The following is an 18,514-nucleotide window of genomic DNA, read 5'->3' as shown; positions in this document are numbered from 1 at the left end:
TGCAGAGGCGCGTCGCTCGCATCCGGTGACGATAATTGAAACGTTTAAGCGTCGAGTTGGTGAACTTTCGATCAACGTGCAGACGAGTCTCTGTCTTAATTCTCTTGCTGGAAATAATAGTGGATCTGTGGACCTGTCGCTTGTCTGAACTACGTTCGTTGAAACGGAGGATTCTACTGAATGTCGGGCATTGGAACGGAAGGCACTACTTGGCACTTGCTCGACTGCTCTCTCATAATCCACTGTCGCTCTTCTGTTCGTTTCGAACGAGGAAATCGTATTCTGTAATCATTTGCGCTAGAAATGGGGTCATTTAAAAATTGCCAATTAATTTAATGGTCAGTATTTAAATCTGCTTTTGTTCTGTGGTTAAGTTAAATTTTGGTTGGGATTTTGTTAGCAAAAAGCAATCATATGACACATGAACAGTCGATGAAACAACGCAAATAATTTCCAATTAATTTTATTCAAACACATTTTAATTTCGAATGCGAAGGATTACCAAAGAGACCAAAGTTAACTTAAAACAATCATATACATTTCGCCACATTTGTACAACAAATAGCATACACAACGACAAAATACCAACGCAAAAACCTACAACTGATTTTCGTCTATCAGTTCAACGAACAAGACCATAATCTTTCACTGAACGTTCACGATTGCCACTCTACACACTCCCAACGTGTTTCCACGTGAAATTATCGGCGCAAAATCGCGAGCAAAAAGGTAAACGGTGACTAACCGGCTGTTTTATCGAACCTGCGCCACAGCGTGTTTGTTTTATTACTCGTCGAAAGGTGCAATTCCCTGTGTGTCTCTGTTATTTTACGTTTTGCAATCGCGGTTCCGTAACCTGAATAGCTTTTGGTGACGTCGAAGGTGTCGTTGACGGCGTCGACGCGGAGGAAACGAAAGTGGAATCGAAACACGGTTCATTGGCACCGACCATTGACATTGTTTCGAGGCCCGGATACCGGATGTATGAGAATAGTACGTGCCAAGCTGTCACGGGGAAATCGTGGCCGTACAGCCTCGTCATTGGCCAGGCCCCATCGACGATCCTCGGCTCCATGGTGCTCGTCCGCGCATATTTATGGTCCCATTGTCTCATTCGCGTGTAACAGGTCCCTCGTGAAACGCGGATGAGTGTGCGAATTTCTGGTACGCGTCGTAGAGTCTAGACGATTGTTCTTTTAGGTTTTGGCGCCAAGCTCGAGCGAGCGACCCTTCGAAGCGTTTCAAACGCAATCTCGAACAATTTTACAGCTGTGGCCTTCGAGGCGATTTTTTTTTAATTCTTCGCAAGCTTTTAAAATCAGCTTTGGCTAAATTGTTGGCGAGAAATTCGCTAATTTCGAGTTTCTCGAATTAAGGTTTCTTCAAAATGCAGAGCTGTTGCTTTTTCTGAAAATACGAAGCTCCAAGTTTTACAGTAGAGGGTAATTCGTTTGGTTTACGAGTCGATTTTTCTTTATCCTCCGCAAGCTATTAAAATTAGCTTTGGCTAAAACAATAATCGCCTAGAGTTCTACGAAATTCGCTAATTTAATTTCCAGGACGATTCTTAAGTCTTCTTGAGCTTTTCGAATTAAGGTTTGTTTAAAATGCAGAATAGTTGTTTCTTCTGAGATCTTCACAAGTTGTTAAAATTAACTTTGGTTAAACAGTTGGCTAAGAAAATCGTGGCCCAGGGTTCTACGAAAGTCGCCAATTTCTTTAGTTTTCAAGTAGATTCTTGAACCTTCGCAACTGTTCCAAATTAAGTTCGTTCAAAATGCAGAGCAGTTGTTTCTGAAAACACGAAGGGTACTCATCGATGCGCTCGAACTCTACCCTTTGGTACCAAAGAAGATCACGGCCCAGAAAGCCTCGAAAACGGAGTCGAAGCAGATGTAGCGGCAGCGCAGTTCGAGCTCCATCGTCTTGGAATTCGCTTAAGCGTAATTAAATGCAGATGGAGCGAAATACCAGACGGCGTTGTCCGAGAGACGTGCCTGGGACGCTAATTATCCTGAACCATCTAAGGGAGCGCGAAATTTAACTGATCCCAGAAACGACCACGCGATGGTCGCGAACGTGACGAACTCGCGCTAGTCAGACACCATTGCTTCCTCTGTAAACAGTGTCACATTACAGAGATCACATCTTTGCCTCTTTAACTAACTCTGTAAACGATATTGCTGGTCAATATCCAATTGATATTAATTCTTAGCACTCAGACATCCCATTGAAGGAGATAATAGTATTAATATCGTTATTTTAGCAGTGAATATCTGTTACTAAAGTTCAGAAAAAAGCTCAGTGCAAAGTAAAAAAATATTCTATATCAAATCAATCAGTCAATGTCCAATCGATATTAATTCTTAGCACTCAGATATCCCATTGAAGGAGATACTGGCATTAATATCGCTATTTTAACAGTGAATTTCTATTGAAAAGAGTCCAGTGCAAAGTAAAAGGATATTCGATGCTACCATCGATCAATGCGACTTTAAAATTCAGTCCAGCACCGCTTCTCTCATCCACGAACGTCGCGCAACCGCTCGATGGGACACGCGATCTCGAGATCGTATTTTATTTCTCGACAGACCTCACCTTGCCTCTAGGTACGTCAGGATGACTCAACTTTCGAGAAGATCGATCAACGTATCCGCGAGTAGACTCGTTCTTACTGATCTTCTCTACAAAACGCAATTTTCTAATTAAGAGCGTCAAATCGAAGGCGTTAGACAAATTTCTTCGATTCTTCTGACACAGAACCGCGTAAACCTTCAAAAACGCCTTTACACCCCCTCGAAGGTTACTTTCATTCTATAATCTTCTAATTAAGAGTGTCAAATCGAAGGCGTTAGACAAATTTCTTCGATTCGTCTAACAGAAAACCGCGTAAACCTTTGAAAACGCCTTCACACCCCCTCAAAGGTTCCTTTCTTTCGACAACTTGTCCGCAGACGCGCTAACGAGACCAGTTAGCGATCCCTCGAACCGTGTACCAAGGAATTAACGCGGTTTCGAGTGTCCAGCACTTCGTTAACCGCGAGATACGAGCCAGCGGTTGAAGCTCGACGTTCCTGAGCCAGTGAAATAAGGAGCTCGACCATGGAGTCCTTGATCCTACGCGAGGAGGAGGGTTCAACAGACGCGCCACGTTCCCAGTGATTCATCGCGTCCGATTCCTCAGTTGCTGGTCCCTTTAAATGGCCGCCAGTGCGCTCATTACTCGCTCGCGTTCTCCGAAACCAGCGGTTTATTCTTAACCATTACGATATCAGCGCGAAAGAACGCCTGTCAGCTCCCATAGGACCGTGTGACAGACACGAATCGCATCTATAATGCGTTTTATTGCCTCCTTTCGAATCTGTAAATTGCGTTCAACAAGCTCGAATGACTCTGGTTCGAAGCATTGCGAATTGGACGCTTTTCGAGAAGCTAAGACGAATTTTGGTTTGATGGAGAGTTGAAGATTTGGGTTTGTTGATTCTTTCGAGCTTTCGAGAAATGCGATTGTCGCAGACGTTGGTTTTCTTCGATTATCAATGACAGAAAGATTCTCGTTGCTCTCGAAGATCGCCAAGAGTCCATTCGGTTAGTTTGCTCGCGCGACGCGTAATTAGCCAATGGCCACTGGCTGGAAATGGCCACAGACGCGGCTTTGTTCGAGGCTGAGCCGATTAAGACCGCGGGACGGACGCTCATCTCGAGTTATGGCGCCTCGTTAGCGTCGAGGAGGAACAGCAGGTGCTGTAAACACGATCCACGTGGAAAACTACGTGCAGAGTAGGTTACTGTCTGCTTTGGTTCAAGGTGAACCGATCGCGGCTATCCACAGTCACCAGTGTGCCATTTTTTCTTTTTTTTGTTCGCCATCGTTTGCTTTTCGATTATGTGCAATTATGAAATCGCATTCTGTGTGGCGAATGGAGTTTGGTAATCTGTTTTGTAGGGCTTGTTTCAGTGGGACAATGGCGATTTGTCTTGCAATGTGTTTCAAGGATGAAAGAGAGTTTGCTGATGAAAAGGATTGCAGCTGAGAGTTGCTAAGTCCGTTTGCTGTCGAGAGAGAGGGTTTGAGGACGAATTTTAAATGAATTAAATGATCAGAATTAAGAAGTCAATATAAAATAAATAATAATGGTTTAGTTGGGTTATTCTATCAACTATTAATACTTAATAACAAATATATATATACTGTTTGAGCACGAATTTTAAATGGCAACAAATTAAACGATCAAGATTAAAAAGTCAGTATAAGGTAACTAATAATGATTGAGTTAGGTTATTTTTTCGATTATTAATATATAATGACAAATATTTTAAATGGCAACAGATTAAATGATCAGAATTCTGTTGAAGAACAAATATCAAATAATACATAAATCCTGAATAGAACAACCTTGAAGCTCGCATTGTGAAATTTTGTAGAAAAACGTGGACTTATCGAGTCCTGGTTTTTAAAAAAAGAATAACAACAAAAAATCAATGCTAGCATGAAACCAAAAAATTGCCAGAATACACCAAAATTCCGTCCACGTGAGCTCGAATCTCTTTAAATCAAGACTTCAACTCTTCTAAATTTCTCCAACATGAAACTCTATTGAAGAACAAATAATTCCTCGATAGAACTACTTTGAAGCTCGCATCGTGAAATTTTGTAGAAAAACGTAGATTTGTCGAGTTCTCGTTTTTTAAAAAATCGCACCTATTTGAATCCTTGCTTTGGTCGCACAATCGCACCCGCCACAAGCGTTTAAATGTTTTCGCGCGCTGGCACAGCTGATCGCGACTTTACGCTGTTGCACAGAGAACCGTGGAACCAAAGCAGCCTCTGATAGGTCGCGCGTTACGCTTTGTTGTTACGAGCGGGGCAGTCGCGCGAAATCGTAGGCCAACGCTTGGTGCTCCCTCGATACTCCACGTCGAGCTTCCTCCGCAGCAGCATCGCGCACAAGACAGTTCCTCGAGCACGAAACTACACCATACATTACTAGTTTTCTATCGATCCGATCGATCCTCGATTAAGCTCTGCAAACAAAACAGAAACACGCGCACGCGAAATTCCAAGCGTTCGTCTCGCGACACTCGCAAACTGTGCCCAGTGTTTGGTCGTCGAATTCGAAGCAGACGAAGAGGATTCGTCAGGCTCGTGTCATGGTCTTCGAGTGAGAGTGTCAGTTCGTTCAGTTCGAGGGGGAAGAACAAATTGTGCGGTTCTTGCAATCATGATTTATCACAAGCCAACGATACCTCGATTCAGGATCGCTGAGCGTGTCAGCGTGGCGCCTAATCGACCAGTTTACACGAAACAGAGCAGCCATAGCAGCACGTGCAACTTGAGGAACGCTGCTGCCATTCCTCCTTGTGTCAATCGGTAGATTATTCAATTTTTCGTTAATTTACCTCGCAGTTACATCGAAAACTTCGTTTCTAATCCTATTAATGATAGATTAAAGAGTTTGTGATACGGTTGTTTCAGAATTTCCTCGAATTTTTCGTTTTGAGTTGCAACTTGAACGCTGTGGCCATTCTTGCTTGTGTCAATCGGTAGATTATTCAATTTTTCGTTAATTTACCTCGCAGTTACATCGAAAACTTCGTTTCTAATCCTATTAAAGATAGATTACAGAGTTTGTGATAATGTTGTTTCAGAATTTCCTCGAATTTTTCGTTTTGAGTTGCAACTTGAACGCTGTGGCCATTAAACCTTGTGTCAATCGCTAGATTATTGAATTTTTGTTAGTTTACTTCCTTTAATCCTGCTAATGATAGATTAGAGAGTTTGTGATAACGTTATTTCAGAATTTCCTCGAATCCTTTAGTATTAAGTTGCAACTTAAACGCTGTGGCCATTTCTGCTTGTGTCAATCGCTAAATTATTAAATTTTTGTTAGTTTACTTCGTAATTACATCGAAATCTTCGTTTCTAATCCTGCTAATGATAGATTAGAGAGTTTGTGATAAGGTGGTTCAAGAATTTCCTCGAATCTTTGCGTACTGAGTTACTATTTCAAAAAATGTCACACTGGCCTTTTTATAGAGACGATTTATTATCTGTGCGGCTCGATGACGCTCAATTACGAGCGACTTCCGCTTGCACAGAGACGCGCGTCGATTTTATGAAGGAAATTATTCGACAACGAAGTTTTAAGTTTCGTGTGGAACTTTCGATTAGAAAAACAACGAAACATAGAATTGTAAATCGACGACGCTTAGTTCGACGCCTTAACATTGACCCAGAAATTGTTTGTAAATTCCAGGAAGCTCGCACTGCGCGAGCGTTGGTCCCAGTCGCGACTGTAAACACGCGAAATCGTCTCGAATCATCAGTTCGAGGCTGTCGATCGACGCGAGAGCATCGCACGCGTTAAATAATCGTCGCGTTGCGAACAAAGCGCGCGTTCATTGCAAAGGATGCAGCTGCGAGCGTTGTTTCCATAAATCACGTCCTGCTCGAGCAATGGCGGCGGATCACCCGCTCGAACTCTTCGTCCTTTCGTTTGCGACGAGTCAAAAGGAATCCTCGTCGTCGACGACCCTTTAAAACGCTCGCCAACACGATAAATGGCTACTATCAACGAAATCTTGTTTAAAAGGCACCTGCGCGATGTCTGGAATTTATTAGATTAACAGTTATGCTTGTTGGAAGATTAATTGGTGATTTTGTGACTCATATGTGTGTATGCGACAGTCTACTTTTTTCTTTAAAGTGTTAAACGATGGTATTGTTTAATAACAGTGTCTTAAGTTTATTATCTGAAGCTGGTTCTTGAGATAGAACGTTTGAAGAAGTGTCTTTCGTTTTCTTTTATCGTAAGCGTGGCTTTTGTGAAACGTATCAGTTGAATCATCGATTGCAGAGTTTTGTGAATGAAATCTACGAAGAGTTCGACGATTATGCATTTTCTAAGTAATTTTAAATTTTCTGAGAGTCTTGTGAACGAAATCGTTGGGTTTATTCGATGTCTACGAAGAATTCGAGGGTTTTGCATTTTCTAGAAAATTTTCAGAGAATCGTTGCTCTGATTTTTTACTTTCTTTCGCGAATTATACATTTTCTAAGTAACTTTCAGAGAATTCTTCATCTGAGAGTTTTGTGAATGAAATTGTTGGCTTTATTCGAAATCTACGAAGAATTCGAGGATTGTGCATTTTCTAGAAAATTTTCAGAGAAATCTGGGTCTGATTGTTTGCTTTCTTTTGCGATTGCAGGATAAAACCACCTTTGGGAAGTAAAGGGCCTTCACCTGTTCACACGAGCACGCCTGCTCGATCCGGAATCCAGTCACCAAAGCCTACGATCAATGGATCTGAACCAGTTGCGTAAGTATTTCATTATTTTGCTGTCATAGTTAAAGAAGAACGGACAAGAGACAATTATTTCGCTGTCGCGAACGATTCTTTGCAATTCTCTGCATTGTTACCATCCTCGTCGTTAAATGGTACACGTTCGACTTAAGCTTCTCAGCTGATTTGAAATGCAACTGAAATTATTCGAATTGCGACTTGAAAAATGCTTCTTTTGCGAAGTAAATTTTGCGATTAAAAATATTAGTTATTCTATTTGCACTGGCGAACGATTCTTTGCAATTCTCTGCGTTGTTACCATTGTTGACGTCGAATGGTACACGTTTGACTTAAGCTTCTCACCTGATTTGAAATGCAACTGAAATTATTCGAATTTCGACTTGAGAAATGCTTCTTTTGCGAAGTAATTTTTGCGATTAAAAATATTAGTTATTTTGTTTGCACTGCGAACAGCGATGCGAGATAAATCGACTTGAGAAATGCTTCCTTGGCGAAGTAATTTTTGTGATTAAAAATATTAGTTATTTACTTACTTAGTCACTTAAGCGAAAAATGTTAGTCACTTTCATTTGGATTTGATATCCGTGCAGTTCAATTCTAGAAAATTGAACGTTTCTTTTATTAATTACACTTGAAATGAATTTCAAATCGCAGAGAAAAGTTGGAAGAGAAAAATGACTAATTAAAAACACTGATTAAATCTATTCGAAACGATTGGATCTGTTAGAGATCAGAGAAACGTTTTAAGGAGATGAATCACTGATTAAAAAGTAACGATCGCGATCGAAAGCGAAGTAACTCGTGTGTTTGACTCGAGATTATGGTTGCAGGAGACAGAACTCAGCGTTGAACAGTGCCTACGACAGCAGAGCGCAGGAGAGCCATTACGACGTGGTCAAGCCCATAAACGTAAGTCCATAGAATCCTCTTTTACGTTTTTGCGAGCGATACAATTAATTAACGATCGCCACTGACAATTAATTAGCTTTGGCCAAGGAAATAATCGCCCAGAGTTCTACGAAAATGGCTAATTTATTTAGTTCTTAAGTCGATTTTTCTTAATCCTTTGCAAGCTGTTAAAATCAGTTTTGGTTAAGCAGTTGACCAAAAAAAAATCGTGGCTCATTCTTCTACGAAAATCATAGAAGTAAAATCACAAACATAAATCAATAGAATCCTCTTCTACGCATTTGCAAGCGATACAATTAATTAACGATCTCCACTGACAACGAAACAAAGCCTCACATAGAATAACTCAACAGAAAACCCAACGAGTATTAAAAAGTAGCTTTGTTTTAACTCAAGGATCTGAAATACTTCGATGCTTCGTTTTATACGCGTTTTAAATCGTTCTTTCTGCGTTACACGACTTATCAAACATCGAGACTAGTCGATAACGATTTTCGAACGAGCCAGAAGACTCGTAGTTCGCGAAACAGCTGATCGACAGCCAAGTTACGTTACAGTTCGACGAGTGGAGCGTTCTTGGTTAATAATAACGTTTTTAAGTAACGATTGCGTGAAATAGAAAGCATATCCATAAATTCAGAGCTGCTGTTCCGCCAGACGCACGTTGCAACACGAGATCGCGATCCGATTAGCGAAAAAGGCCGAATTTAACGTTCGACTTTCTATCCGTTTTTCTGCGTTATCGCGAACGCTACGATTCCGTCGTAATTGATCGCAGGACGAGCTAATTAACGCGGAAACTGGCTCGACAACGCTCTTCGTGTATGCTCGTAAATGTTACTTGAAAAACAGCCTGCTGGCCACTTTGTTTCCAATTAAAACCAGCTGGCTCGGACGATCGTTGCAAACGTTGCGTTACTTTTCGTAAAAACGCTCGACTGCCAGCAATTCCGCCATTTTTTTAAACACGTTTCACGCAAATATCAGGCGAGAGCAACGCGTTTTAGAGTCTGGTGAAAGTGTTTTGGTAAAACTTGACGATTTTACGAGCGATTCGAGTCGAAAGAACCACGTTCGATGGCCTTTTAGTTTCAGAACTGGATCTACTTTAATTCTAATTATTGGATCGATCAGTTAATCGAGGAATGGCCAATTAGACGGCTTAATCGAGGCAGTTAACCGGTGATCGCATTGCTTCCTCCTTCGTATCTCTGCGAACCGCGAGCGTACGTCGAATGCTTTTTAGGAAGGTTCGCCAGTGACGTAACTGGTGCTGTCGTTGCGCGTATTTGAGTTGCTTTCATTGGTATTCGTAGCGTGCTTTCGTTGTTAACGCTTCAGTTTCTAAGCGTTGGTGTTTCATTGAGCGTCTGAGATTTTTGAAAAGAAGAGATCTTTGCAAAGAAGAGATCTAAGCGTTTAAGATCTTTGCAAAGAGGAGATCTCAGCATCTAAAATTTTTGCAAAGAAGAGTTCTAAGCATCTAAGATTTTTGCAAAGTGAAAATCTAAGCATCTAAGATTTTCGCAAAGAAGAGACCTAAGCATTTAAGATCTTTGCAAAGCGGAGATCTAATCATTTAAGATCTTTGCAAAGAGGAGACCTAAGCGTTCAAGATCTTTGCAAAGAGATCTAAGCATTTAAGATCTTTGCAAAGAAGAGATCTAAGCAATTAAGATTTTTGCAAAGAAGAGATCTCTGCAGAGAAGAGATCTAAGCGTCTAAGATCTTTGCAAAGTGGAGATCTAAGCATCCAAGATTTTTGAAATGAAATTTTTGATAATTATTTCTCACAAGAGTGATATTTTCTACAAAGTTCGCTCTTTCAAAGTAGAAATATCATTTTCTTCGTCGTACTTCTCTCGAAAAATGATCCATTCGTGAATGTTACCGCTGTTAACGCTTCAATTTCAAAGCATTGATATTTTATTCAACCAACGCTAATTAGTAATCAAATTTTCGAAATTTATTTCTCACTAGTGTGATATTTTCTACAAAGTTCGCTCTTTCAAAGTGGAAATATCATTTTCTTCGTCGCCATTCTCTCGAAAAATGTGAATTCACGCGACCCATCCACAAAGCGTTAAGATCCAGCCAGATAAATCGTCGTTGACGTAACTTTACATTTGAATGCCGTTGTCATCGACGCAAAAAAAGGCTGAAAGGAACAACGAGTCGGTGGGAATTGACAAAATCCACGGGGCTATTAGAGTAATCGCGAACAGTGTCGACGAGTGTGCTTGTCCAGCGACGAAATTGGACTTGATTATTCGGTACATGATTTTGCACGCGGTGTGCGTTACATCATCGCCTGGTAAATTCTGCGAGGCTTCCTTCCGTGTTCAATTTAATGGCGTGCCTCTGTGTACATTGTTTTTCGAACGCAGAATTTGCTATTTAAATTTGATTTATTGTACGTGCTCGCCTACTGATTAACTACTTAGATCCCTCTTAATTACCGTATGAATTAGTATGAGATACTAATTGAAGGTAGAGATGATGAGATTCGCATTCTGTTGCATACCTTCTGCTATTAAAATTAATGTTCTGTGTTCTAAAGATAGCTGCGATGGGCTTCAGAAATATAAATCACAATAATTAAATGTTGTATTTAATACAATTATTAAATGAAATTCGAGAAACTTCTTGTAAATAAATTTTAAATGAAATGCTTGCAGACTTAAAACATATTGGCAAAAGAAATTAGCAAAATTTTAAGCAAAGCAGATACAAAGTTACACAACAAAGTTTTACTCAACTAGTATTCCATACATTAAACAATTAAATAAATATTACACCATCGTTCACCATCCTCAAAAAATCTCAAACATTTATTAAACAAATCTACAATTGTTGGCAAAATAAAATGGCAAAATTTTAAGCAAACCACACACAAACTTACATAACAAAATATTACTCAACTGTTCTTCCATAAATTTACCAAGTAAATAAATATTACAACCATCATTCATCATCCTCAGAAAAATTCACAGACATTGATAAATAAATTTCAAGTAAACTGCTTGAATACTTAAAAATTGTTGGCAAAGCAAAATAGCAACATTTTAAACAAACCACATACAAACTTACATAACAAAATATTACTCAACTATTATTCCATACATTTAATTAAACAAAAAAAATATCATTAAATCATTAAATTAAATAAATCAAACAATTACCAAATTTCACAGACATTTAAACAGATCTACATCTTCTCATCGACTAAAAACACACACCAATAGCCTCAAATTAAACAACAACAAAAATCATTCTCTCTCGATCGTCTTCGCATAAATAATCGCACAGTTCCATCGATCATTCCACAATCGATAACCATCGCTTACTCAACTGAGCAGAGGTGTCTCGCGGAACTGCAGCAACGCTGCACCCAGTTGCAGGTGTCGATTCGGTTCAGATTCGAATTTCTGTGCCCAGTGCGTGATCTCAGCGACGGCCAACAGTCGTTGGCAGCCATCGCCTCTCGTTTCGACGTGCCAATAGGTCACGGCCTGTTTCGTTTGGTTCTCAGTGGTCGTATCGCGGACGAACCGGTTCATCGATCCGTATTAGATCTAGTTTTTCAGAGCGCAGCGGTCTCCTTGCGACATCGATGGACGCGTGCGTGTCGCGCATACTTCCATCGAGGAATATTAACCGCGATACGTAGGAGAGATACGAGAATTAATTAATAGACGCGTTACGTTGGCTATGCTTTGATTTTATTGCGTTTTTAACCAGACGATTCACTCTGTGGAGAACAAAAATTGATTTTGTTGGAGAAGATGTGAGTCGTTTTTGGGTTGCGAAATTTGTTGATGTCGACTTTCTTTTCGTGAAAATTGAACGCGTTTGTTTTTCGTTTTCGATTGCGTGAGAATATCGTAATCGAAAATCGCTAGTCTTTGACTCTGTGGCAAGGTACGATTTACTCTGTGGAGAATAGAAATTGATTTTATTGGAGAAGATGTGAGTCGTTTTTGGTAGCGTAATTTGTTGAATGTGGAAGATGTTGATGTTGAGTTTCTTTTCGTGGAAATTTAAGGCGTTCGTTTTTCCTTTTCGATTGTATAAGAGAATCATAATCGCAAATCGCTTGTGTTCGACTCTGTGACAAGGTCCACTCGCCTACACTCGAAATTCTAATGCTCGTTGGATTATGTTACGCGATGACGCAGATGAAGGATGCAAATCGACATGCGCTCTTCAAACGCGCTTCTCGCACAATTGGAAGACGCGACTGGGACCAAAATGGTCGCCACGCGTAGGTGAGCACGCGAATTCGCTCGAGCTTCACACTTGGCGATGACTGTGCGACGAATTCCGATTTTAATATTCGCGATTATCGCGTGACGTAACCCGCGAATGGGAAAAATAGAGGAGGAGTTTACGCGATAATTAAACATAGCGGTGATTTAACAATCGTGTCCGCTGCGAGCTGTTTTCCATGCAGTTTAACCTAAAACTGATTCTGAACAGCGATTCGTCATTCTTGCAGCTGAAACACGTTTGCAAATTTACAACACTTTATATTTCTTCATATAACGAATTTGTTTTCTATTTTCTGTGGCACTGCGTGTGTAGCGAATGATATTACAATTATTGTAATATTTGCCAGGTTTGAAAGCAAGCAGTTTGTGGTTTGAGGTGAAACGAGTAATCTTAAGCGATTTCCAGCCAATTTTCTTAAATAACAACAATTAGAAGTACAGAATACAATAAATTATTTTAGTTTAATATGCATTTTGCAATTATCACAGTATTTCTAGGAGATTATACAATTTTTATAGCTAAAAAGAAATTCCAAATATCTCTTTTCAATACTTTTCCTTCTATGCATTCAGTGTATAGATTAAAAAATTAATATTATCATATTTTATACGTTGAAATGGATTCTAATTAGGAAAATTCTTTTGTACAACTAAAACTGATATTTAACTAATAATCTTTCGATTTAAATTTAATTAGAAAGATTCCTTTCTACAGCTGAAACTGATATTTAAGTAATAAATTTTTGTTCGAAATTCAATTGGAAAAATTTCTTTCCACAATTGGAACTGATATTTAGATAATAACTTTTCGCTGGAAATCTATGCATTTGTTAGCATTTAAAAAGCAACAGCTTGGAACCAACGCCGCGTAGAACGCCAGCAAATGGCATTAAGATCCCTCAGGAATTTCTAATCGCTCTTGGAGCTCGTTCGCGATAAAATTGCCAAGGAAAACCTGGTAGTACACACTTTAACAACAACTCGCCACAATTGTCGCACGCTGGCAACCGGACACCTGCCCGTGTCTCACTTTTCCGAAAGGATACACCTTCTACTTGAACTAAAACCGCGATACACCTCAAGGTGAACTGGAATCAGCGACCATGTGGGTGTCGAAGAGAAGCCTGGCTGATTATAGCGATAATGACACGTGCTCGTTAGTATTCGCGTTTAACACGCAATTCAGTTGACAATTTCAGTCGGATATCAGGTCCTTCGTAATCAGAAACGACGCTGGTACCAAAATGTGGCTGTTGCAGGGGTGAAATTGGTACCACGAAGTATTCTTGCTGGCGTTAAACATTTGAAACGATTGTCTTTCTGATGGAATCTCAGGTTATCTCTCGATCGTCATTGAAGTTCCTGCCAGTGAGCGAAAGTGAAAGGTTCAGTGACATTGATATCACTCTCCTTTTCATTATCGATCGCTGTGCGTGCCTGCATCGAGCGTGGAACAGAAGTGCAGCTCCATCTCGTTGCACGCTGCACAGTTTCTGAGGATATCAGTCGCGCTATCAGCTGATTTCGTTGGTGGTGCAGGGATTAATCGATGAGAATCTCGCGAGTGAAATTTGTCAGCGTCTGAACTCGCATTTCTTCTTCTTTTTGCCATTTTTCTTGCTGCGTGAGTGAGAATTTCGCTTCGTGAACTCGCGAGTGAAATTTGCCAGCGTTTAAACTCGCATTTCTTCTTCTTTTCTTTGCCATTTTTCTTCTAGCGCGAGTTTTTCGACGAATCTCGATGTTTTTTTTATCGAGACGTGTTTTAGAGTGCAACAAGACGCTAAATCAGCCTCAGAAATAAAGCGAACAGAATTCGTTGCGCTTGTAACGAAACGAATCTATGACTCATCGACGTTCCTAGTAAACATCTTTTTTTCTGGTCGTTCGTCTGCCAAACGCGCGGTTCTTTTTAACCGGAATACCAAACCAGGCGGCGAGGAAAAATACACGAATGAGTTCATCGTTGTACCGTGTGTACGAGTCGATTTTTAACGCTCGTAAATTGTTGGTTCGAATCAGGCTGGTTTGGGAAATTCAAGGCGACTGAATGCCATTTACGAGCGCTCTACGATGTTCGATTTGTTCGATGGAGTGTGCGCTCTAAATAGTGTTTTAGGAATTACCAAATGTGGCTGTGTTGATGACGTATCGATAGCAGTAGAAGGAATTAAGAAGAGAAATTAAGAAAAATAGATTGCGAGGATGTTAAGAAGAGATTTTGTTAGGTGCTAAGATCTCTTTGAAGACATCTCTGTAAAGAAGAATTCAAAGCATTAAAGATCCTTGCAAAGAAGAGATTTAAGCATCTAAGATCTCTGTAAAGAGGAAATCTAAGCATCTAAGATCTCTGTAAAGAGGAAATCTAAGCATCTAAGATCTCTGTAAAGAGGAAATCTAAGCATCTAAAATCTTTGTAAAGAAGAGATCTAAGCATCTGAGATCTTTGCAAAGAAGAGATCTAAGCATCTAAGATTTTTGCAAAAAAGAGATCTCTGCGAAGAATAGATCTAAACCTTTAAGATCTTTATAAAGAAGAGATTCCTGCAAAGAAGAGATCTAATCATCTAAGACTCCTGCAAACAAGAAATCTCCGCATCTAAGATCTTAGCAAAGAAGAGATCAAAGCCTCCAACATCTTAGCAAAGAAGAAATCTAAGCATCCAAGAAGATCTCCTCAAAAAGAAATCTCTTCAAACAACAAAGCTCTGAAGACCTCAACATCCAAAAATATTCCCGCAAAGAAGAAATCTCTTCAAACAACAGAGCTCTCTTCTCACAATCTTCAAATGAAATCTCAAACAACACTGACAAAACCCAATCATCCACCTCGAAATCCCATCGTACATCAATTCGTACATCACTCAACGAATCAACAGGACAATGATCAAGCCCATTCCACTCGAATCCTCATCACGCGACGCCAAGATCGTTCTCCGCCTAAAACACAAGCGACCAACACCAGAGTCGATCGCTCGACCCGATTACGAGCGCTCGTCAGGGTCGCCGCGCACTGTTCTCCCGCAGTTTCTCGCGACAAACCCATAAGGTTTGACCTAATATGGAGCCTCAGAGTTTACGAATGCCACAGACTTGGTGGGGATCCGTATGGAGAGCTCCTTTGAGGCCGTCGTGTCTCTCTCCTCGGAGTCCCCAGTACCTCACCAGACGTGTCTTACGTCGCACACGTTTCCACGTAACCGCGATTACGTTTCCGTCTCAGTGACTCACCAGTGACTCCATCTCCTCTCACTAACACCTAAAAAAAAATCACTTACAAATTCCTCTAACCAAAACCACCAACAAAGCTCTCCATCAAGAAATAGAAATCTCAAGTTCTCGCAAGAAAAGAAACAGAAATCCTCTTAGTCTGACTTCTGTCTTTCTTCAAATGTCGTTCAGTGTCTTCGTTCGAGGCTAAGCGCGATTCACGCAGTCGTGGCGATCGAAAAGTCGCTTACAAAATTCCTCTAACCAAAGCTCTCGATCGAGAAGAAGAAATCGTCTCGAGTTCTCGCAAGAAAAAATTAGAAATCCTTCTCGTCTGACTTCTGTCTTTTTTCGAATGACGTTCAGTGTCTTCGTTCGAGGTTAAGCGCGATTCAAGCAGTCGTGGCGATCAAAAAGTCGCTTACAAAATTCCTCTAACCAAAACCACCAACAAAGCTCTCAATCGAGAAGAAGAAATCGTCTCAAGTTCAAGCAAGAAAAAAATAGAAATCATCCTAGTCTGACTTCTGTCTTTCTTCGAATGTCGTTCAGTGTCTTCGTTCGAGGTTAAGCGCGATTCACGCAGTGGTAGCGATCAGAGCCGTCCACGCTCGCGACGAATCGCGAGGGACTGGCATGGCCAGCCTCGAGGAAGGCTGCGTTCGCTAGAAAGCGGCAGTTATGCGGCGCATCGTCGAAGTTCAGTACACGCTGCGCGTCGAGAGGAAGTAGGCAGCGTTTCTGGCCTCGTTGGTGGCGATCGCGATAAACCAGCCGCTGTATCCTGGCCGAGTGTCGTTTAAATCAATCGAGACGCGTTGGTCGCGATGTCAGCGCACCAGCAGGCGGCCATTCGCCGCCTGGAGGCCCTGTTCAGGGACGTGAAGCTCGAACAACAGCGGAGCAATCCGGAAGCGGTTAGAACTGAGCTCGACACGAGCTGCTGCGACGTCCACGGGAAACACGCGAAGGAGAATTGCTGGAATCGCAGAGGATCGGTTGGGAACGCGTATCAGATCCGCAGAGATTCCTTGAGTCGTCGAGAAGGTTATCCAGGCACATCGCCAAGCAGAAGAGGCTCGCTTGGTTTGCCTGCGTCATCGCCAAAGAAAGAGCTTCATCCTTCGAGCTTCCCCAATACTCTGAGGAAGAATCCTTTGGGATCGTCTATGAGTGCTATTAATTACTCGAAGAAGGAGTCGTTGCACGGAGGCTCGTCTGCTTTTGGGTCTGCGTTGCGACGCGATCCTATTGGAAGGTCCATGGGTTGTCTCAAGAAGGACACAGTGGCTAGTTATAATTCTCCGTTGAGGAGAGATTACGTGGCGAAGTCGATGACCAGTCTTCAGAGACCACCCTCGAGACGAGAGACCAGCCATTTGTCCAGCCTTTTCGCGAGTCCTGCGCAACAGAGTCCTGCGACGACGAGTCTGACAGGCGTTGATTTGAAGGCGAGGAGTACGTCGAATTTGAAGAGCTGCCTCGCTGGTTCCAGCGGGAATTTGAGGAGCAATTTGAATGTGACGCTCAGTACCGATCTGTCGATGGGTTCGAACGGGAATTTGAGGAAGGATGGGAAATTTCCTGCGACACTCTCGAATAGAAGAGGATCGTACGACAGGAGGAGGCTCTCCACGGATTCGTTGGATAATAGCAAGAGAAACTCGTGGGATCCGGGTCGCAGGGGCTCTTCCGGTTCCTCTGGCGGATGGGACGATCCGATTTGGGAGGAAGGGACCTTCGATAATGGCGTCGATCAGGTAAAATATCGATGGATGGGGATTTCAATGAAAGGAACGAATGAGAGATACAGAAATTGGATTTTTATTTATTTCTTATGGTCGACACTGTATTAGATTAATGTTAACAGTAGATTAATATTAACTGAAGACACTAATTGATAGTTAGCTTCGATAATGGCGTCGATTAGCTAAAATATCGATCGATGAGGATTTAAGTTAGAAAAAGTAAAACAAGATACAAAAATTAAATTTCTACGTAGTTTTAATGTTCGCCACTGCATTAAATTAATATTAATAGAAAATACTAATCGATAGTTAGCTTCGATAATGGCGTCGATTAGCTAAAATATCGATCGATGAGGATTCAAGTTAGAGGAACGAATGAGAGATACAAAAATTGAATTTTTATTTATTTTTTTGCTCGCCACTGTACTAGATTAATATTAACAGAAGACACTAATTGATAGTTAGTTTCGATAGTGGCGTCGATCAGGTAAAATATCGATCGACGAGGATTTAAATGAAAGGAACGAATAAAAGATGCAAAAGTTCAATTTTTATTTACGTTTAATGTTCGCCACTATACTAGATTAATATTAACTGTAGATTAATATTAACAGAAGGCACTAATCGATAGTTAGCTTCAATAATAGCGTCAATCAGGTAAAATATCGATCAATGAAGATTTAAATTAGAAGAACCAAAAGAAAATACAAAAATTCAATTTTTCTCTACTTCTAATATTCGCCACTGAACTAAATTAACATTAACAAAGAACACTAATCGACAGTTAGCCAAGTACTTAGAAAACCTATTTAGAAACGCACAAAAATCATTCTGTATTTAACGCAATCGATACTAGAACCAAACACTTCAATTTGCAACTCTACTCGTCTCTCGAACCAAACCAATACACTTCAATTCGCAACTCTGCTCGTCTCTCGAACGAAACGAATTCAAACCCATCGCGCATAGGAAGTTCACAGTGAAACAATCACACTCTCGCGCCATAACGCTGTAAACGTTGACAGTCTCGCGTTAAATCAAAACCAGACGGCTATCTCTCATTGTCTACCA

At 40.9% G+C, this 18,514-nt stretch overlaps 1 protein-coding gene across 3 annotated transcripts in view; it reads left to right on the top strand.

Moving 5' to 3' along the window:
- LOC143431470 (WD repeat-containing protein 47) overlaps nucleotides 1-18,514 on the top strand; it is a 90,604-nt gene that overhangs the window by 31,548 nt on the left and 40,542 nt on the right. For all 3 annotated transcript variants that reach the window (XM_076908237.1, XM_076908236.1, XM_076908235.1), the window contains exons 5-6: nucleotides 7,210-7,320; nucleotides 8,136-8,214. In XM_076908237.1, coding sequence (XP_076764352.1) covers nucleotides 7,210-7,320; nucleotides 8,136-8,214 — 190 coding nt within the window. The remainder of the gene's footprint in view (nucleotides 1-7,209; nucleotides 7,321-8,135; nucleotides 8,215-18,514) is intronic.

This window comes from Xylocopa sonorina, chromosome 18 (genome assembly GCF_050948175.1).
Source record: "Xylocopa sonorina isolate GNS202 chromosome 18, iyXylSono1_principal, whole genome shotgun sequence".
In the NCBI taxonomy this organism is placed as follows: domain Eukaryota; kingdom Metazoa; phylum Arthropoda; class Insecta; order Hymenoptera; family Apidae; genus Xylocopa; species Xylocopa sonorina.
The sequence above is the reverse complement of the archived record's forward strand: the minus strand, read 5'-3'. Positions and strand labels throughout refer to the sequence as shown.